The sequence below is a fragment of the Bos mutus genome, chromosome 1 (genome assembly GCF_027580195.1).
Source record: "Bos mutus isolate GX-2022 chromosome 1, NWIPB_WYAK_1.1, whole genome shotgun sequence".
Classification (NCBI taxonomy): domain Eukaryota; kingdom Metazoa; phylum Chordata; class Mammalia; order Artiodactyla; family Bovidae; genus Bos; species Bos mutus.
The window spans coordinates 69,414,580-69,438,108 of NC_091617.1; the positions used below are offsets into that span (position 1 = coordinate 69,414,580).

A 23,529-nucleotide genomic window follows, 5' to 3' on the forward strand; every position below is an offset into this window, starting at 1 on the left:
ATGGCTGCAGTCATCATCCACAGTGATTTTGGAGCCCCAAAAAATCACATGAGCAGAACAAAGTAACTGCTGGCATAACTTTCTTCTTTGCCTACTGAACCTCTCCCCACCCTTTTTAAGAGATTGGTGTTGAGAGTGCTCAATTTGGCTGACTTCTGTGGCATGGGGTTAGAATAACTGGGGATCTATATACTTATCTATATACTTATCTCAGAGACCCTTTGGAAAAAAGAGCAACCTCAGTTACCTGGATTAGCTATAGAGGAGCACTTCTCAAACTGCAATGTTCTCATAAGCACTTGGGGATCTTATTAAGATGCAGATTCTAATTCTGGGATGGAGCCTGAATTTCTGCATTTCTCATAAAATCCTAAGTGATGCCATATTGCTGGTCCATAAGCCACAGTTTGAATAGCAAAACTTTAGACCTATAGATCACATTTGAAAATTTCAAAAGAAGATGTTATATAATAGTAATACCCTAGGAAAAGCAAATCAAAACAAAAAAGAAAAATTGTAACTTTGACTAGTATCTGTCAACCAAGAAAACAGAAAAACTCACTACTGAAACCAAATAACCAAGAATTTTTCAATTCATAGAATCAAGAGGCTCTGTACACCTAAGGGCAGGATGCATATAAAGAAAGCTTCATCGTAATCAAGCTGCAGAAAATAAAAGACATAGGGAAAAAAGTATTAAAAGCAGAGAAGAAACATCCAAATCTTCTTACTCCCAAAGTAACACTGCTCCTACCCTGCTTAACCCCATCTCTTCAAATCCGTGGGAGCAGCGCAGCACACTTCACACAGACACTGGTTTGTTTTGCACATGCTATAAAAGGAATACCTCATCTACAGCTCTGCTTCAAGAAATTCCTAAGTCTTTGTCTTCTAAAACCCCTTCCTTTTCAACAGGTCACAGCTCTCTATCCTTGGATTCCATACCTCAGTCTCTCACTTCCCATACTGCCTCATAGTAGGGTCTAGAGTGCTTTCAGATACTTAACATTAAATTCCCTTTCTTCTACTTATATTTTTAAGAGGCTAATTACTGTTCTGAATCATAAGTATTCAAGGGAGGAATGTGGGCCTGCTATCCACAGGATGCAGAGTAATGATCCACTGGAGTGTAGAATAATGATCCACTGGAGTATAGAACAAAAACATTGGAACTTCTATTTCTATTTGTCTTTAATTTCTCCTTTAAATTTTGTATTTTATGCCTATTTTATAATACATGTAATTTAGTACATACAATAAACAAACACATTTGTTGTTAATAATTTCTTACTATGGGGACCACTGGCTAAAATGACAGAATACTGTCCGTAGGTACTGGGATTTGGGACATGCAAACTTGAAAGGATAGGAAGTAGGCAACACTGTTGATCCTTCTTCTCAAATTAATGCAGACTTCAGATCTTAAACAGAAATTAAGGGTATGCTCAGTTTAGGGGAAAAAAGAAAAAAACAGAAAAGGAAAACTGAAGGTACCCCTTGAAAAGAAAATCTTTTCCTCCTCTCCCAACTGAACCAGGCAATGGAATGTTTAGTTGTAAAAAAGTTAATACTAATTACAATAAACTGCCTACCAGTTTATAGGTATGATGCCTACCACTGCATCATACATACTGCTTCTTGTTCATTTTGATAATTATAAAGGCCTAATTGATTACCTGGTTTTAGTATAAAATACAACTTGTAGTTAGACACATGCCATTTTTTTAGGCTGCCCAGGATCTAAACACTATTCCTATTTGGAGAATCCAATACTTTTTGAAACAGTTCTTTCCTCAACAGAAGCTGCAAAGTGCCACACCATACGTTAGCTTTCCCAGACTCTCTCACAGCTAGGGGCATCGGCATATGATCTGGTTCTCCCAGGCACATCCTCCCCTAACCTTGAACTAAAACCAGTATAACAATACATTTCAATTTCCACAGGTAGTGGTGGCAAACGCTCCAGTGCTAGTAAAGAGTGTACATTATCTTTGGTGATAGTGGTGCAATTTGAGGTGTCTATCCCCAGGTGGCAATGCTAGTGGTGTCTTCACTGGATAAGTTCTGTCACATGATTTGGGACACATTCCTGGTTACTTAATTATAAGTAAGTAACCTTTTACTAGCCTGGTTCTCCAGTCCTCCCAGAGATCATGGGGGCTACTCATAACCACAGCCAGTGTCTGCTGCTTGTAACTAAGACCCTAACTAATTATTTATGCTCAATTTTCATAGTTTATTTGGTTATCTGTTAGTATAAATTGGATACCCATATCCATTGGATAATCATATTAAATTGGTTGTCTATTTGTATCTAGTTAACAACACAGCTCTTCAGTGACACTACCTTTAAAACAAATAAACCAACCTTTCAAAGGTTTATTCTGTATCAAAGTGCCCAATTTTGCAAAATGAAGTCTGTATTTTATACTTAATATTTTTTTCAATTGAATAAAATCTTTGGCTTACCTAATCAAGATAGTTTTAGGACGTGAACAGATACTACTTTCCTAAACAAATTTTAGAGTAAAGTAGTAAAGTCTATGAACAAATTCCTCAAGTAGTGGTTCTTAGGCCACATGCACCTAGAACTATCCGACTGCTTGTTAAAAATGGAACTTAATGGACCCCACCCAGATCTGCTGAATCAGACTCTCTAGGGTCTGGACCCAGGAATGTATGTATATTTTTTTTAAAGTGCCATAGGGGATTTTACGGAGAAGGCAATGGCACCCCATTCCAGTACTCTTGCCTGGAAAATTCCATGGGAGGAGGAGCCTGGAAGGCTTCAGTCCATGGGGTCGCTGAGAGTCGGACACGACTGAGCGACTTCACTTTCACTTTTCACTTTCATGCATTGGAGAAGGAAATGGCAACCCACTCCAGTGTTCTTACCTGGAGAATCCCAGGGACGGGGGAGCCTGGTGGCTGCCGTCTATGGAGTTGCACAGAGTTGGACACAACTGAAATGACTTAGCATCAGCAGTAGCAGGGGATTTTATGCACACTAAAGTTTGAGAACCAACAGGCTATGGTCTGTCACTTGATAACAGATGATCAGATATCACAATGTTACTGAGATAGAAAAAGGATCACATATTTATCAGGCTAAGAGTCTCCCTGGATAACTGAGCCTTGCCTAATTATTAAAGTTATAAATACTGAATATACATGGAAAGCCTGCTTTACTGTACGGAGTTTAAAATTTGTTTTACTTCTTTTATTAGCAAATCAAGGTCATATTCTAAAATTTTTCAAACACCTAAAAATTCTCAATTGTTACTTATTATTTTGGGGTGCTGACTCCTAGCACATGTAACATGATCACTCTTATCCTCTATGACACCAATTAAAGAGGGTCTGAATGCCTGACTTTTGACATAAAAGGGAAGTATATTCACTGGCATTATACTTGAGAATGTTTTGATTGAATTCTACTATATCATTGAAGCCCCAAGGCTCCTCATTAAACCCAGTCACACAGAAGTCAGTTGTCACTATTTCTAAAGCTAAGAAAGAGAATAGGCTTTTCATTTCCTGTTTTTGCCTTCTCATTCATCCACTTTTCCCTCCCATCCCTACCATCCATATCCCATCCATGCATCCATCCATACAACAAACACTCAAAGGATATTTGGTACTGTACTAAGTGATACACAAAATAAAGTTAAGACAGAACCCTCTATGTAAGGCAGAATCCTAAAATGCCTCCCACAGATCTCCACCCTAATCCCTGGGACTGTGAATATGAAATATCACTGATTATATTCCTCATGAGGCAGAAGGGATTTTGTGGATATAATTAAGTAACTGCTAATCAACTGACTCAGAGAAGGCAATGGCAACCCACTCCAGTACTCTTGCCTGGAAAATCCCATGGACGGAGGAGCCTGGTAGGCTGCAGTCCATGGGGTCGCTAAGAGTCGGACATGACTGAGCGACTTCACTTTCACTTTCACTTTTCACTTTCATGCATTGGAGAAGGAAATGGCAACCCACTCCAGTGTTCTTGCTTGGAGAATCCCAGGGATGGGGGAGCCTGGTGGGCTGCCGTCTATGGGGTCGCACAGAGTCAGACAGGACTGAAGCGACTTAGCAGCAGCAGCAGCAATCAACTGACTGGAATCAAGATTGCCGGGAGAAATATCAATAACCTCAGATATGCAGATGACACCACCCTTGTGGCAGAAAGTGAAGAGGAACTCAAAAGCCTCTTGATGAAAGTGAAAGTGGAGAGTCAAAAAGTTGGCTTAAAGCTCAACATTCAGAAAACAAAGATCATGGCATCCGGTCTCATCACTTCATGGGAAACAGATGAGGAAACAGTGGAAACAGTGTCAGACTTTATTTTTCTGGGCTCCAAAATCACTGCAGATGGTGACTGCAGCCATGAAATTAAAAGACACTTACTCCTTGGAAGAAAAGTTATGACCAACCTAGATAGCATATTCAAAAGCAGAGACGTTACTTTCCCAACAAAGGTCTGTCTAGTCAAAGCTATGTTTTTTCCAGTAGTCATGTATGGATGTGAGAGTAGGACCATAAAGTAAGCTGAGTGCCGAAGAATTGATGCTTTTGAACTCTGGTGTTGGAGAAGACTCTTGAGAGTCCCTTGGACTGCAAGGAGATCCAACCAGTCCATTCTGAAGGAGATCAGCCCTGGGATATCTTTGGAAGGAATGATGTTAAAGCTGAAACTCCAGTACTTTGGCCACCTCATGAAGAGCTGACTCACTGGAAAACACTGATGCTGGGAGGGATTGGGGGCAGGAGGAGAAGGGGACGACAGAGGATGAGATGGCTGGATGGCATCACTGACTTGATGGACATTAGTTTGGGTGAACTCCAGGAGTTGGTGATGGACATGGAGGCCTGGCGAGCTGCAATTCATGGGGTTGCAAAGAGTCAGACACAACTGAGTGACTGAACTGAACTGAATTGAATCAACTGACTCTGAATTAAACAAAAAATAGATAATCTGGCTAGACCCAATCTCATCAAATGAGCCTTCTGGCTGATAGCAGAAGAGGAAGTCAGAGATTCCAAGAGGACACACGACTGTTGGCTTGAAGGTGAAGGAGGCCATGCTGTAAGGAATGTGGATACCTTTCAGAGCCTCAGAGTAGCCGGAAGATGACAACCATCAAGGAAATGGGAGACCTGAGTTTTATAACTGCAAGAAACTGAATGCTGCCAATATCTGAATGATTCAGGAAATTCTTCCCCAAAGCCTCCAGATAAGGGTCCAACCTGGCCAAGACATTGATTTTGGTTTTGTGAGTCCACAAGCAGATAACTCAGCTGAGTCCAGTCTTCGGACCTACAGAGCTGTAAAATAATAAACACTGTTTTAAGCTTTGGCTATAATGATTTGTTACGCAGCAAGAGAAAACTAATGACCAACCTAGATAGCATATTCAAAAGCAGAGACATTACCTTGCTAACAAAGGTTTGTCTAGTCAAGGCTATGGTTTTTCCAGTGGTCATGTATGGATGTGAGAGTTGGACTGTGAAGGCGGCTGAGCGTGGAAGAATTGATGCTTTTGAACTGTGGTGTTGGAGAGGACTCTTAAGGAGATCCAACCAGTCCATTCTGAAGGAGATCAGCCCTGGGATTTCTTTGGAAGGAATGATGCTAAAGCTGAAACTCCAGTACTTTGGCCACCTCATGCGAAGAGCTGACTCACTGGAAAAGACTGATGCTGGGAGGGATTAGGGGCAGGAGGAGAAGGGGACGACAGAGGATAAGATGGCTGGATGGCATCACTGACTCAATGGACGTGAGTCTGGGTGAACTCCAGGAGCTGGTGATGGACAGGGAGGCCTGGCATGCTGCGATTCATGGGGTCACAAAGAGTCGGACACGACTGAGCGACTGAACTGAACTGAATATACCTTCTTTAAGTTAATATGGAAAAAAGACACCTGTTCACTGTGACAGTAAAAAAAAAGTGTGAACAAGTATTAGGGAAGCAAGAAAAGTGACTAGTGAAGGCGGATGGCAAAGAGATAGAGAAGGCAAAGGGGAAGGCAAAAAAGAAGAGGTGATATGAGTAATAATCAAGTTAAGAATGAGTAAGTAAGCCTAAACAAAGAAGCACATTATAAAAGTAAATAAATTATAAATGCAGATGTACAATTTTTAAAAAATAGTATAAAGTGAATAATCATATAGGTGAAGAACCCAGGTTAAAGAATAGAATATTTTCAGTACTTCAGAAATGCACCCACCCTTAACCCACTGCCCCTTTCCTTTAATATTTTCCCCTCTCACTTACAAGTAGAGTGAGTGAGTGAGTGAAGTCGCTCAGTCGTGTCCGACTCTTTGCGAACCCACGGACTGTAACCTACAAGGCTCCTCTGTCCATGGAATTTTCCAGGCAAGAGTACTGGAGTGCGTTGCCATTTACTTCTCCAGGGGATCTTCCTGACCCGGGGATAGAACCCAAATCTCCCGCACTGCAGGCAGACGCTTTAGCATTTGAGCCACGAGGGAAGTCCCCACTTACAAGTAACCATAATCCTAACTTCTACGGTAATTACTTTCTTGCCTCTTAAAAGTTTTAGCATTTATGATTATGCTTGTTTTTGACCTTCATTTAAGCATATTTGTACTGCAAATACAGTGTCATATACTTCATTTGCTTAACATGCTTCCAAGGTTCATCTATGTAATTGCATGCAGTTGTAACTTATTCATTTTCACTGCTGTGAAATCACATAAATATCCAAAATTGATTTACCCATTCTATTGATGGAGAAGGAAATGGCAACCCATTCCAGTATTCTTGCTTGGGAAATCCCATGGACAGAGCAGCCTGGCAGGTACAGTCCATGGGGTCACAAAAGAGTCTGACACGACTTTGCGACTAAACAATATTATATTGATGATAGTTTCTTTTTTTGTTTTGTCAAATATGAACGTTATGAACATTCTTGGGCTTCCCTGGTGGCTCAGACAGTAAAGAATTCACCTGCAATGCAGGAGATGTGAGTTCAATCCCTGGTTTGGGAAGATCCCCTGGAAGAGGGCATGGCAACCCACTCCAGTATTCTTGCCTGGAGAATCCCGATGGACAGAGGAGCCTGGTGGGCTACAGTCCATGGGGTCGCAAAGAGTCGAACGCAACTGAGCGACTAAGCACAGCACATGAACATTCTTATACATATGTCCTGGCGCACTTATACACAAGTTTCTTTGGGGTATGTACCTCAGAGCCTGGAATTTCTGGTTCATAAAATATGTGTATTTTCAACTTTACTAGGTATTTTTCAACTCCCATTGGCACTGTATAAATGTCCCAATGCTCCAGTCAGTACCCTTGTATTTGTGGGATCTGACATCTGCATATTCCACTAACCTTGGACTGAAAATATTTGGGGAAAATATTACAGAAAGTTCCAAAAAGCAAAACTTGAATTTGCTACGCACCAGTGACTATTTATACAACATTTAGATTGTATTAAATCTTACAAGTAATCTGGAGAGGAATTAAAGTTCAGGGAAAACTGCATGGATTATATGCAAATAGTGCCATTTTTATGTAAGGGACTTAAGTAACCACAGATTTTAGTGCCTTTGTGTGTGTGTGTCTGGGGGGTGGTCCAGAACCATTTCCCTGAGGGCACTGAGGGAGAACAGTACTTTGTAGTACTCCGTACTGTCTGTCAATGAGAAGTACCTCAGTTTGGTTTTCTTTTTCGTGCCCTTGATTACTAATGAGATTGAGCACCTTTTCACACATTTATCAGTTATTTGGAATTCCTCTTTAGTGAAGTACCAGTTCAAGAGTTTTCTCAGTTTTCTATTGTGCTATCTTGTTTGTAGAAATGCTTTATATATTCTGAATATCATTTGTTTGTTGTATTTATCGCCAATCTGTTACTCTGTGGCTTATCTTTTCACTCTATGATTATAGGTCATTTCTAAAAACTCGTTTTTAATGAAAAAAATCAGTTACCTAGTTCTTATAAGAAATATGTTTAATAAATTAGTTAAAGTTCTTGGTTTGAGATTTCTTTCAAATAATAAAAAATCTACAAATTTAGAGGAGCAAGGGAGAAAGTTAAAAGCAAGGAAATTCCTTAAATTTTTAGTACTAGTTTATGATTCTATAATTAGTAGCAGCACTGCATTTGATATTGCTGGCTACTTCAGGAACTCAAAACAGTGTTCCTTTTGTGAATTACCATATTAACCATGTATTTTCTTCCAAACTTCAGTGGAGTAACTGCTTCATAAATGAACTGGAAAAAAAAATGAACACGCATGTTACTACTTAAAAAGTCCTATTTCATGTAATAGGACTTTTTATTAATAGTAAGCATTAATATTAATTTATTAATATTAAGCATCTAGACCCCAAATACAGCCACAGGAAAAGGAAATGAACCCTAGGAAATCCTTGGTCCCAACCTTGTTGCCATTCTTTTAGTCTCAACACTGATTTTTGTGATGATCTATGACTCATCTTCTCACCCCTCCTAAAGGCACCATCCTACTATTTACCCTTCCTATTTAAAAAACAATGCCAGTACAGCAGAGTCTAGATTTTTCCCCTGAAAAGTAAATTTAAATCTTATTAAATAAGCCTTTATACTCAACAGCCATGATCTTCCCCATGGTCTCTGCTTCTCTTTATAAAATATGTGTCTGTTGCAGGAGGGGAGCAGGGAGGAGGTGGCTACGGACATAAATAACAGGATATTTTTAAGTCTTTTGTATTGTGTCAATACAATATAAGAATTTGTTAGAACAATTCCACTTCTAGGAATTTATCTAGTAAGAGATAATAATAAGAGATGTGAGCAAAGAGTTATATTTATTTAAGAGTTCACTTGCTGTGCTCAGTCTTGTCCAACTCTTTGTGGCCCCATGGACTATAGTCCACCAGGCTCCTCTGCCCATGGAATTTTCCAGGCAATACTGGAGATGCCATTTTATACTCTAGTATTATTTATAACAAGAAAAAAATAGAAATAGTCTAAATGCTCAATAAAAGGGATTTGGTTAAGTGTAAAGATATAATGAAAGTGAAAGAGGAGAGTGAAAAAGTTGGCTTAAAGCTAAGCATTCAGAAAACGAAGATCATGGCATCTGATCCCATCACTTCTTGGCAAATAGATGGGGAAACAGTGGAAACAGTGTCAGACTTTATTTTTGGGGGCTCCAAAATCACCGGAGATGGTGATTGCAGCCATGAAATTAAAAGACTCTTACTCCTTGGAAGGAAAGTTATGACCAACCTAGATAGCATATTCAAAAGCAGAGACATTACTTTGCAAACAAAGGTCCATCTAATCAGGGCTATGGTTTTTCCAGTAGTCATGTATGGATGTGAGAGTTGGACTGTGAAGAAGGCTGAGCGCTGAAGAATTGATGCTTTTGAACTGTGGTGTTGGAGAAGACTCTTGAGAGTCCCTTCCATTCTAGAGGAGATCAGCCCTGGGTGTTCTTTGGAAGAAATGATGCTAAAGCTGAAACTCCAGTACTTTGGCCACCTCATGCGAAGAGTTGACTCATTGGAAAAGACTCTGATGCTGGGAGGGATTGGGGGCAGGAGGAGAAGGGGACGACAGAGGATGATATGGCTGGATGGCATCACTGACTCGATGGACGTGAGTTTCAGTGAAATCCGTCCGGGAGATGGTGATGGACAGGGAGGCCTGGCGTGCTGCAATTCATGGGGTCGCAAAGAGTCAGACACGACTGAGCGACTGAACTGAACTGAAAGATATGACACAATATTTCTAATACACTCTACAGTGGAAAAAAGCAAACTACAAAAAGCTAATACCATGTTTTTCAATATACATGTACACAGATTAAAAAAAATACTTGGAAGAATATGTCAAAATGTTCAGTGGTTTATTGATGCAATAGTATTCCTTTTTTCTTTCTCTACTTTATTTTTTTCCAAATTTTCTGTAAAAAACATGTGTTACTTTTATAATCATAGAAAAATTTGAATATACAGGAGTTTATATACAGGCACAAACAGTTTCTGAGTCTTTGTCATCAATTTATTCTGACAAAAGGACACAGAAAAAAACAAAAAAATAAATATTTTCTCTTTGTACTTATATACTTTTTCTTATGGTAGTAAAAATTATACTTCTTAAGATGAACTGAATACAGAAGAAGGAGATACAATCTCTCAGCTATCAGACTGACACAGATCACAAAGAATAAAATCAGCAGAGTGAAGACAACTCATGAACTGCTGATACAAATCTAAGCTAAAAAACCCTTTAGGAATAACAGTTTTACAATCTGTATTTAAAAACCCCTAAAACTATACATTCTTTTACCCAATCAATTATATTTCTAGGGATTTATCCTAAGGAAATTAAACAAGTCTGCAAAGAGATACACATGAAGTTATTTTCAGCAATATCATTTGTAACAGTGAAAGATGAAGACAATTCCAAAGTGTATCAATAGGGTAAATGAGAAGACAGTATACCTACGGCAGACTACTATTAAAAAGTATGCTACATATCTTTCTGTAGCAGCTATTTTCTGATACTATATATCATACAGTAAAAAAATGATAAAACAGCCTTTATGAGATCCCATTTTAAGATGTTTTTTTAAAGTGAGAATGTATATATTCATGAAGAAAATGTTTAAAGATTTCAAACCAAGGTTCACTACCAGTTTTCTGTGGTAAGTGGAATTACAAAAGATTTTTAATGTCTTATTTATAACTTCTTGTACTACAATGAGCATGTACAACTCTTAATATCAGAAGGAATGATTTTGAAACAGTCTGATTAGTCAAATAAAATTAGCTTTGGTTTTTTCCTACTCTTTTCTCATTCCTAAGGCTCTTAGAAGGTTCCTGATTTGAGCGCATGATACTCACAGATGAAAAGTGGGTCAACTATACAGTTAATAGTGGATATACAAAGCTAGTGAAGGTGATAGAATTCCAGTTGAGCTCTTTGAAATCCTGAAAGATGATGCTGTGAAAGTGCTGCACTCAATATGCCAGCAAATTTGGAAAACTCAGCAGTGGCCACAGGACTGGAAAAGATCAGTTTTCATTCCAATCCCAAAGAAAGGCAATGCCAAAGAATGCTCAAACTACTGCACAATTGCACTCATCTCACACGCTAGTAAAGTAATGCTCAAAATTCTCCAAGCCAGGCTTCAGCAATACGTGAACCCTGAACTTCCTGATGTTCAAGCTGGTTTTAGAAAAGGCAGAGGAACCAGCGATCAAATTGCCAATATCCGCTGGATCATCGAAAAAGCAAGAGAGTTCCAGAAAAACATCTATTTCTGCTTTATTGACTATGCCAAAGCCTTTGACTGTGTGGATCACAATACACTGTGGAAAATTCTGAAAGAGATGGGAATACCAGACCACCTGATCTGCCTCTTGAGAAATTTGTATGCAGGTCAGGAAACAACAGTTAGAACTGGACATGGAACAACAGACTGGTTCCAAATAGGAAAAGAAGTACGTCAAGGCTGTATATTGTCACCCTGTTTATTTAACTTATATGCAGAGTACATCATGAGAAACACTGGGCTGGAAGAAACACAAGCTGGAATCAAGACTGCCGGGAGAAATATCAATAACCTCAGATATGCAAATGACACACCCTTATGGCAGAAAGTGAAGAGGAACTCAAAAGCCTCTTGATGAAAGTGAAAGTGGAGAGTGAAAAAGTTGGCTTAAAGCTCAACATTCAGAAAACAAAGATCATGGCATCCGGTCCCATCACTTCATGGGAAATAGATGGGGAAACAGTGGAAACAGTGTCAGACTTTACTTTTCTGGGCTCCAAAATCAATGCAGATGGTGACTGCAGCCATGAAATTAAAAGACGCTTACTCCTTGGAAGGAAAGTTATGACCAACCTAGATAGCATATTCAAAAGCAGAGACATTACTTTGCCAACAAAGGCTCGTCTAGTCAAGGCTATGGTTTTTCCTGTGGTCATGTATGGATGTGAGAGTTGGACTGTGAAGAAGGCTGAGCGCCGAGGAATTGATGCTTTTGAACTGTGGTGTTGGAGAAGACTCTTGAGAGTCCCTTGGACTGCAAGGAGATCCAACCAGTCCATTCTGAAGGAGATCAGCCCTGGGTGTTCTTTGGAAGGAATGATGCTAAAGCTGAAACTCCAGTACATTGGCCACCTCATGCAAAGAGTTGACTCACTGGAAAAGACTCTGATGCTGGGAGGGATTGGGGGCAAGAGGAGAAGGGGATGACAGAGGATGAGATGGCTGGATGGCATCACTGACTCGATGGACGTGAGTCTCAGTGAACTCCAGGAGTTGGTGATGGACAGGGAGGTCTGGTGTGCTGTGATTCATGGGGTTGCAAAGAGTCAGACACAACTGAGCGACAGATCTGATCTGATACAGTTAATGCCTCTATTAACAAAGATAGCATGCTTAAATGGTAGTTTTTATTAAGAAGATATTATTTCTAGGACTTGCCTAATGGTCCAGGAGCTAAGACTCTGTGCTCCTAATGTAGGGGGCCCAGGTTCAATCCGTGGTCAGGGAACTAGATCCCACATGCCACAACTAAGAGTTTGCAAGCAACAACTAAAGATCCCACGTGCTGCAACAAGGATCCTGTGTGCTTCAACGAAGACCTGTTGCAGCCAACAAAAGTAAAAAGTCAACACCCTTTAAAAAAAAACAACAAGATATTATTTCTAGAAGAAAAAATGATATATCCCCTTTCAGACCTGAGATATTATCAAAGATCTGGTAATTATTAATGAGCCCCCATTTGCTGATGTCTTCTCAACAATTATTTAAGTGATCTTGGTGATCATGGTGGCTTATTGTATTCATGGATATAGAAAGGCATTGCAGTATACCCCAAAATCACTGTCAAATATAACTTTCTGTGATGATGGGAAGATTCTATTACCTGTGCTGTCCAATATAATGGACAGTAGGTCTATCTAATGTGCTGACCAATATGACACATGTGGCCACTGAGCATTTGAAATGTGGCTAGTACAATTAAGGAACCAAATTTAAAATTTACAAACTGAAATTGATATAAAATATACATAAATAAGTATCCAAGAGAAATATAGTTTCCATTTAAGACCTGGCATTTCAGTGCATATTTCCAAGACTAATGAAACCATGACTGTGTGAGTTACAGAATGTTTTTTGAAAAACTAAATGGTCTTTTATGCAATCCTCATTCTTCTTTATGTAGGAAATAAGCACACGATTCTTGAAAGCGTTATTCTCATGGCTTCAATAAGACTGTGTTACTTAGGCTCACCCATTACATCTCCATGTCTTTCTTTTTTTTGTATCATTAGTCTCTTCCATCTGCCATCAACCACAGGCTTGTCCCAAAAGATGAATCCTTGGTTTCCTGTTTTCGATTTTCCATTCAGAAAAGACTTCTTACACCTTCAACTATGATCCTATTTGTCTTCTGCAAAACAGCACTTCACTATACAACCTTAAACAAAGTCTTAATCTTTAAGACAGCTTCTCATTTGTAAAATAACTTAAGAGGGTTACTACAGTTCCTTTGGTTTTAGGAGTCTCTAAATTCTAGTAGAGGCCTAGTTATAAAACTTTGTTTCTGTTTTTTTCTCAGACTGATTCTTCTTCTTGCCCTTTAAGTGCTATGGTACCCCATGGTTGTCAGCGACCAACTTTTCCACTCTCCACATTCTCTCTCCAAGAACTGCATAAACCCTTCATTATGACTGTCTCAAATTTATGCTGCAGTTCTAACTTCACTCTTACAAGTTCCAGATATACACTTCTATTTGCTGCACAGTTTCTTTAGTTGGCCTGACACATTTAAGACTCCAGTAGAACATGTATCCACCCCACTGCAGTACTCTTGCCTGGAAAATCCCATGGACGGAGGAGCCTGGTGGGCTGCAGTCCATGGGGTCGCTAAGAGTCGGACACGACTGAGCAACTTCACTTTCACTTTTCACTTTCATGCAGTGGAGAAGGAAATGGCAACCCACTCCAGTGTTCTTGCCTGGAGAATCCCAGGGACGGGGGAGCCTGGTGGGCTGCCGTCTATGGGGTCGCACAGAGTCGGACACGACTGAAGTGACTTAACAGCAACAGAACATGTATCAGGCCAACTAAAGAAACTGAACCAAACTTTCTTTGTCAGTACGGCTCAGTGATCAAAAACAGAAGTTTTAGGATCAGATGTATCTGAATTTGAATCCTAGTGCTGTCATTTATTACCTGTGTAACAATGATCAGGTTAACCTCAAGTCTCCATTTTTACATGTAAAATGGGGTTAAAACTAGTACCTACAAATCCGATGGTTGTTATATGTGCATTTTATATATATAGCTTAGTACAATATCTGAAATATGCTAACAGCTCAAAAAATGTTAGCTACTATTATTATCAGTAGCATTACCACCTTCCTAGTCCTATAGGTTTAATAACTCAGCCAACTTGATGCATTCTGTCTCTTTTAAAAAAAAAATCAGTCAACATTTGTACATTTATTTTCCAGTATGATCTCAGACTGTTTTTCATTCCTTGACTGTTACTGCAGCCAGCCAAACAGATTACTAGATTTTTAATACTTACAGGGTAGAGTCTTTTCTTATTTTTATTCCCACTATATTACCTAGCATAATGCCTTACACATAAAAGTTTTGCTATTATCAGACAATTCAAATAATCTTTATATTTATTCATTCTATTACACTAGACCTCTTGAGTTCTTTGAAAATAGGGAGTGTCTTGGTCCTCTCTGTGTATCTACACCTGAAAATCCTTTAGTCAACAAACATCTGTTAAATGAACAATCTCCCTTTTGAGAATGCAAAGGGCAGCTCTCATATTCTCTAATCCCACCAATTTATTCTAACCAAACTGACCTCCCCACAACTTCAAGAGCAGACTCACTGTCATTACTCAGGACTCTTATTTTGTATCAAAAAGTCTACTCAGATTAAGTAGGACAGGGAATTCATTAGCTTGTATAATTAGACAGTCCAAGGATACCACTAATTTAAAGCCTGGCTATTGATCCAAAGATTACCATCGAACTTGGCCTCATTCTTTCCATCTTTTGGCTCTGCTTTCAATTTATTGGCAAGCTCCAGGTTCACATTCTATTCTCTCAGCAACTCCACGGTTCAAAGCACGCCTCTTTCTCAACAGAATTAACACTCCTGCATGCTGATAGGAAAATGTGTCCCTCTCTAAACTATCACTGTTGACAGAGGGATGGACTACTTGACTAGCTAGCCCTGAGTTATGTGCACACCTTTGTGGCAGGGTGGGATCCATTCTACTGCCTGGAATGGCTTTCCTTCCCATTTCTGCCTCCCCAAATTAAAGCTACAGCTTTTCAGCCCCCAAAAGTCTTTTGTGATTTAAGATCTTCCCTGTCCGTTGGATCAAGTAACTCATTTCCAAACAAACACTTCTTTTTCTTCCTAAAAATCTACCATTTAAAACAAACAGGAGGGGAAAAATTCCAAGAAAATATTGCATGATGAATTCTAATTATGTCAAGTTATAAACAGTACAGGTAATATGTACTATTTCTTAAAATGTAAAGATAGCAGTTATATGTATCTACAGATACATTCTATATATTAGGAAAGAACAGATAACCTGGCAACTTTTAATATAGTGTTCAAGTAATGTTTGGGGCTTTAAACTTTCTATAGGGTCTAAATAAAACATTTCAGCTAACTAAAGTTGGGTCTGAATTCAAAGGACACTGTGTAACAGTCTATGGTTTTAGAGTTACCTCAAACAGGATTTGAGTTAGGCTCAAATCATGGCTAACAACACCTTCCTTGGCTTTAGCTACAGGTCTTTAAGCAAATTATTTTTCTCTCCAAACCTGGGTTTCATTACCTCTAAAAACAGGAATGATAATATCTATCTGTATGTAAAGAGGCTGTGTGGCACAGTGAAGAAAAAGAGAGTAAGATGGACCAAGGCTGAAATTCTACCGCTATTATTATTTATATGATTCTGAATGTCTTTTTGTAAATCCTGTGTGATTCCTCATATGTAAATTTGGGATAATAATATTTTAAGCATTTTATTTATTTGGCTGTGCTGGGTCTTAGTTGTGGCATGAGGGATCTAGTTACCTGCCCAGGGATTAAACCAGGTCCCCTACACTGGAAGTGCGGTGTCTTAGCTACTGGATCACCAGGGAAATCCTTGGGATAATAATATTTAATCCATTGGTTGTTAAGCATTTAATAAGGCAATGTACTTTAAACATCTACCACAATGAACAGTAAACAGTGAAAACTCAATCAATGATCTTATCTACATCAAATTATCTGTTTAAAATAATTTAGAGAATTAAGTATTTTTGTACTCACCAAGGTCTGCCAAAGACTTCTTATACTTAATAAGTGATATTTCTGACATTTTAGAAATTAATCTAGTCTAACAGGTTGTAAGGTACTTTGCAATCTTTTTCTCCTCTTTTAGACTTTTTGACTAAATAAAATGAACAAAATGAACAAAATGTCAACGAACAAAAAATCTGGTTTATAAATAAACTACTAAAGTAATAAAAATAAGTGTGAATAATAATGAATTAAAAGTTCACAGCATAGTAAGGGAAAAATCCACTGGCATTACTTATTCTTCATAAATGCCTTTGCATTTTCTTTGTTAGCTAATATTTCTTAAAGGAAAAAGACACTGGCCCTAGAGCTATTTAAAAGACGGTAAGATAATGAGCTAGATAAACTCCTACAATCAACTTATCCCTTAACTTGAGGCTTAATGTAGTAATACCAAAATGACTCATGCCAATATGAAGTCACTATGCTATCCATCTCCTGAACAGTCAGTCATATGCCATATAGCCACCTCCTGAACAGAATCACAAAATTTGGGGTATGAACAACAAGTTTAGATGCTATCTATCAGAACACACACAAAAGGCAAGTGGCCACTCATTTACATATTCAAAAAAATTTAATTTTAAGGTCATTCACTAAAAAACACAAACCATATTCTATATAACTGTTTTCAAAAAGATTAAACAAACATTTGATTCCTTCCATTTTACACAAGAGGCAAAGTTTCTTTGGAAAACAGTTTCTTGAAGTAGTGTTAACAGTTTTGCTTATCTTTCCAAAATGAGTGAATCATATGTAATACTCGGCAATCTTTAATGAGTGCACAAACATAGGAAAAGTTAACAGCTTAAGAAAAGTTGTATGAAAATAATTACATCATACTATATACTATACGTAAGAGATGTTTTCCTCCTTTGTACTGTTTTTAATCTACTCCTTGAGGAAGCTGTATTTTAAACACAAAGGAAACATGTTGAACACCTCAGTCACCAGATATTGTTCTCTACAACTAAGAAAATCAAATAATATCTAATTTATTTTATTTTCTATGTTAAAAAAATATGTATAAGGCAAAGTAATTTTTTTTTTAAGAATTAAACATAGATACAGTAGGTAATCTTTTGTGCCTTTTCTAGTTTTCTTTCTGCAACTTTTTTTTGAGGGGGCATGAGGAAAGAGGAAAAGTAGTGGAAGTCTTAAAGTTGCCCCTAGATATTTTTACAAGTACATTTGGTAAGTCAACTAGACGAAGGGGAGAAAGAAAAAGCGTTCGGGCTCACTCTGAAAACAACAGTTCTTAAAAAACGCCAGTGCTGAGAGTCATGCTTTCCTGACAATGCAGCGACCAATATTATTCCGATTAAAAGCGCGCTACAAACCTAAATCTGTAAAGTCAATTTGGCATCCTAAATCCGAATTGGCCTGCAGCAATCAGGCGGAGCAAGGGTCTACCTCAGCTTCTGCAAAAGTTAATTTTCTAGGAAAGTAAAACAGTACCCATCAGTTTCCTACGGCCTTCTTCCCCGAGAGATGCTGCTGTCCGCCTCGCCCCAGGCTCGGGGTCTGACCCGCAGGCCTGGGTGGGTTGGGGCAGTCGGCTTCTCCCCGTTAACCTGGTCCCGACCAGGAGTAACAGGACCAGTTACTGTAACTACCCGCGACTCCCCTGAACGGCCAGGGCGGCCTCCAACCGCGCCCGGGGCCTCCTGTCCCCTGGGTTGTCCCCCACCCCACTCACCCGCCCGAGTGGTGTCCGTCAGGTCGTGGTTGGCCGCTCCCCGGGGAAACTCCCTCAGTTTCCGGCCGCTCAGGCTCAGCACCCCGGTTACCGCCGCCTCCTCCAGCGCTCGGTCGAGGGAGCGGCTCCACGAGCCCGGGCCAGGACCAGGGCCTGCCCCGGAGTTTGGGCCGCAGTTAACAGCCGAGAGGTTACCTCCCGACGCTCCTGGGCAAGAGTATTCTGCAGCCGCGGCCACAGCGACCAAGCCCGCGGCCGCCATTTCCCAGCCGACAACTCTCCGGCCCTTCAGCTCAGCGCATGCGCGACCCGATGATAGGTGGGCGGGGAAAGGGGCTTACAGACCCCGGCCGGATCCCTTGATGGACAGGGCTGCGGTGCCGCTCTGCACTTCCAGGGGCTGGCCTCCGCCCACAGGAGGTTTCCAAGAGAAATTTAAAACGGAACTCACAAATCTCGAGCAGCTCCCTATGATAGGCTCCCAGTGGCCTTTCTAACATACCCCTACAAAAACGTCTTTCAGACACGCTCCTCACCAAAACTACCTTCCTCCCTTAGGAGGATTAAACATTAAGTTTTAACACTGTTGCTGCCACAAAAGAGGGAAAAGGTTCCTTGACTTGTCATTCTATAAGCCAAGTGATTTAAGTGGAGATTGTGAATTTATTAACCATTATTGCCTGAGGGAACAGAAGTGTTAACCTGGCTCCCAAACTTCATAATTCTCATTGAAAGGGTTATATAAATATTTTAGGCCCTTCCTACAAAATAGCTTCTTAAGGAAAATAAACACTTTAAATAGTACCTCTTCTTTGGGCAAGATTTTATTGTTGAACAAAACTGGGTGAACCTCACTGAAGTCTAAAATTTGGGTCTAGAAGCAAAACCGAGGAAGAGAAAATGATCTTACCATAATCTACATGTGGGAATTAAAGACAGAACTGAAGAGAGTTAAAAATAAAAATGAAACCATTCAGTTACTGGAAGATTAGAAAATATTTCATTTTATTAAAAATATTTTGTAATTTTTTACCACACCATGGGACTTGCAGGATTTTAGCTTCCTGATCCATGGACAGAGGAGCCTGGTGGGCTGCAGTTCAGAGGTCTGGTTGCAGAGTTGGCAAGACTGGGTGACTTGCACAGCAGCATGACTTCCTGAATGAGGGATTGAACCTATGCCCTCCAGAATGAAAGCTGGGAGTTCTGACCACTGGACTGCCAGGGAATTCCCACCACTTCATTTTAAACCAATTAGGCCTCACATATATTACAACCAGTCTTCAGCTTATTCTTGACATTACTGAATGACACTTAAGTCATTCCTGCTAAATGATGTAAATTTCCCCTACAATCAATCAACTAGTATTTTCTGTGGGAAATAAGACTGTCAGATACAGTCCTTTTCCTAGATTGTAATTATGGAATCCAAGTAAGCCAAATAGAGATTCAGTTCAGTTCAGTTCAGTTCAGTCGCTCAGTCGTGTCCGACTCTTTGCGACCCCAATAGAGATTAAAACCACAAAAAAAGGGCTGAGTGGGGGTAGTGGGAATTAACCATCAGAATTCAAAGAAAAGGAATCTAGTATGTCAAATTCTGAAACAAATCTGAAGGATTCTGAAGTGCAATAGGCTGGAAGGGGAAAGTAACATCCCAAATTGAAAGGAATATCAGCATGAACACATCCAGGTACGATTTATAATGGTTCATGTGGAGAACATTGCCACAGGCCAAAAAGTTCATGTCAGAGAGCAAAAGAAAGTAAGGTTGGAGAGATGCTGTCCATCACTCAAGGTCCAGCTTTACAATGAAACGTTGATTAGCATTTCCCCAACTCCTAAATAGAAGAGACTGTGAAAATGTTTAATCTCAGTGCCAAAGTTCATTAGTATCAATTGCTCAGAGAGTTGTTCTGTAAATTGTGTTCTAGGTTCTTCAGCGACAGGTTCCATGATCAGTGTCTCTAATGAACATGGGTCACCCAAATAGCAAGTGATCTGTTATCCCTGGCAGGTATCATCTATCCAATGTATGAATTGGTTTTTGTTACTCTAGACTTCTAAAATTGTTACTCTTAGAAAGACTTTAAGCTATACAAAAAGCAGGTCCTCATTTTAATTTTTTTAGAGCTATTTCAACCACAAAAGCAGAACCATATATTCCATATTAATGCTACAATGCTATAGACTTTTTTAAATGCACAGATATCATCTATATTTGATTACCAATTACCTTCCATATTTGAATTCCTGACAAATTCTCCTTATATGGCCTCATTCTTCCTATCCACCTGCACATATCATTATAATTACAACATACAATGGAGAAGGCAATGGCAACCCACTCCAGTGCTCTTGCCTGGAAAATCCTATGGATGGAGGAGCCTAGTAGGCTGCAGTCCATGGGGTTGCAAAGAGTCAGACACGACCAGGAGACTTCACTTTCACTTTTCACTTTCATGCATTGGAGAAGGAAACAGCAACCCACTCCAGTGTTCTTGCCTGGAGAATCCCAGGGACGGGAGAGCCTGGTGGGCTGCCATCTATGGGGTCGCACAGAGTCGGACACGACTGAAGTGACTTAGCAGTAGCAGCATGCTAATTCCGGCCTTTGAAGTTCTGACCAAGTTTATACATAGATTATACTTTGTCTAGTCAACTAGATTTTAAGGTCCTTAATATGTTAAACTTTATAGTTATCTTCAATATCCTGGCTGAGTATATCAATAGTTTAAAAATAGAGTAAGTGGAAAGAAACAAAGATGCTGTTAAGTACTAACACAGTAGAAGTTATGTGCTAATACATCAGAGGTTAGGAGAAAAAAGAATTACAATATTTGAGAACAGGGTCTCATTAAGTCCAAAATATCTGTAGATATTAAGTCTACCATGGTCAAAACAGAAGCCTGTGGATACAGTAAAAATTAAGATGCTATATATACACTATAAGAACTAGTCCTACATAAAGAAAGGCTGGAAGAAAAGATAAATCAGAAGTTAATTTTGAGACCTCTAAGGATTTGAAGTTTTATCTATAAAGTAAAGGTAGAATGAGGGAATTCTCATCCTTCTCCCTCAATCTTCTCCATAAAGGAAGGGACAAAATCATCTTGAGAAAATAAGGTATGGGAAATGGGAGTCATTGTAGGGAATTCACCAGAGTCTAGTGATGAACAAAAGAAGTGATGAGAAACAGTTGCAAAAGGGCTGAGTAAAAGGGCTTCAGGGATCTCTAACTTGTTCCACTACTGCTCTATGGTCTGGAAGCAGGTGAAAAGTCAATGCGGGTTTACCAAATGTTAGGAATTAACACAAAGAACCTCCCTGCTTCTCCCTGTGTATTTTATAGGCTGAAAGGTTACTCACTGAACACTAGTGGCAAAAGTTTCACTCCAACCTTAGTAACTCTCTCCACCTCTGCATCTCATATCACGCAGAAATAAAGTTCTTTCCCTAGTTTTACTCATTAGAAATATATTATGGCTACTCAAGATTCTACTTTATAAACTCAGAGCAGTAGGATTAAAATCTTGGCCAATCCCCTTTTCTAAAAATACAAAGCACAGAAACTGGTTTGTTGAATATGTTCAACAAATGTTTGGTTCTACCCTTTCTGACTGCTTTAGTGGGGGAAAAAAAAAAAAAAAGAATTGACTTTTTAAAAAATTTTACAAGAAAATTTAGACTGTGATTTTCTTCTCAGGAAAAGTGGAAATAGAAATTAAACATACAGGCTAGGGAAATAATTTCCTATTTATCTGTTTTTAATTTTTTTTGATGTGGACCTTTTAAAAGTCTTTATTGAACTTGTTAAAATATTGCTTCTATTTTATGTTTTGGGTTTTTGCCTGCAAGGCATGTGAGTTCTTAGTTCCCCAAGCAGAGACGGAACTGCACCCCCTGCATTGGAAGGTGAAGTTTTAACCACTGGGCCGCCAGCGAAGTCCCTCTTATTTTTCTTTAAACATTGATAAACCTCATCAGAATATATTGAGAAAAAGAAATTTCAGTTCCAGAATGGTATCACATTTCTTTGTTTTATCAAGCTTTTAGTTGGATAGATTTTTAGGTAGAAAGTAAACTGTAAGGGCAGGGAAAAAAAGAGACATTCAAAGTCAACAATTTATAAACAAATCTTTAAATCCCTCTTAGAAAGTGAAATCGCTCAGTTGTGTCCAACTCTGCAACCCCATGGACTGTAGCCCAGGCTCCTCCGTCCATGGAATTTTCCAGGCAAGAGTACTGGAGTGGGTTGCCATTTCCTTCTCTAGGGGATATTTTTGACCCAGGGATCAAACCCGGGTCTCCCGCATTGCGGGTAGTCACTTTACCATATGAGCCACATGGAAAATCCCTCTTAATGGTTCACAGTAGTCCAAAATTCTTGTTGTAAATGCTTGGAGTTTATTGGTGTCATTTTTAAACAGGGGTTAACTTCAAACTGATCTATGCAAAAATAACTTGCTTTTAACTTAAGGAAAGCTTAAATCTCATGCTTCCTTTTTTTTTCACAGTGGCAAAAAACAAATAATCATATAATTCTGATGAGACTTCAAAGATTTAGTGAACAGAAATGAAGAAATCATTTTCTGCCCTAATGTTGCCTGCATTTAGAATGTATGGCATTCATTCTCTGCAGTGTATTCATTCTCTGTCCGCTATTTCTTTTCACTCTTACTTCCTTAGAGTAACAGAAATCAAAAGGTACCCCAACACTGTTTATGTTACACTGTGAATTACAAAGCTATTGACAGCAAAATATGATATATCTATCTATTATAACAAAAAATAACCACTGGGCAATAAATTCAAAGTTTCTTCATACTTACAGTATTTTATGATTTGCTTATAATTAAAATTGTGGTGAAGTTTATACCTATTAGAAAAAAATACATAATGTTTGACAAGGAACACTGGCCTTTTCTAATAGGTCTACCTAACTGGAATGAAAAGTGATGAAATCTCATAATTATCACTGGCAGAGTGTATTTACTTACCATGTTACAAATGCTAGAGCATGGTATTACCATTTCTTAGATATCTGACAAGCCACACACCATTCCACTACTTTCTGTGGGTGTTCCATTCATGGAGAATTAAAGATCTAAGCTTAAAAAGTAACTGGATCACACACAGGTGTTGAAAAGCTGAGTATCACTGAACCAAGATGTAAAAAAAAAAAAAAACAAAAATGGATGATCTCTAAAGGTTCATTCAGTCTAATATATTGCAGTCTAAGAAAATTTGATTTTCTATTCTAATTCCCCCTGACTAGTTCTTGTTGGAGCTATAATTGAAGCAGTCAAAAGAGAGTTAATGGGATGTCAATATGAGTCTAAATTGATTTACCAATTTAATTGTTTGGCAGCTTTTCAAATCCTAAATGTTATAGTCACTACAAAGTTCTTTGTAACACAAAACAATCTAAAAACCACAACTCAATCTTTTTAGCTAAGAA

General features: G+C 39.0%; 1 protein-coding gene across 10 annotated transcripts in view; it reads right to left on the reverse strand.

The window, feature by feature from the left end:
- LRCH3 (leucine rich repeats and calponin homology domain containing 3) overlaps positions 1-18,376 on the reverse strand; it is a 107,975-nt gene extending 89,599 nt beyond the window's left edge. For 6 of the 10 annotated variants that reach the window (XR_011464213.1, XM_070370580.1, XM_070370608.1 and 3 more), the window contains exon 1: positions 18,072-18,375. Coding sequence is in view for 8 of the 10 variants with exons in the window: in XM_070370580.1 (XP_070226681.1) it covers positions 18,072-18,333 (262 nt within the window). In the remaining 2 variants the exon portion in view is untranslated. Of the gene's footprint in view, positions 1-18,071 lie in introns of all 10 variants that reach the window. The other 4 variants (XR_011464217.1, XM_070370596.1, XM_070370574.1 and 1 more) reach the window with 1 other exon arrangement.
- Between the last annotated feature and the right edge of the window lie 5,153 nt (positions 18,377-23,529).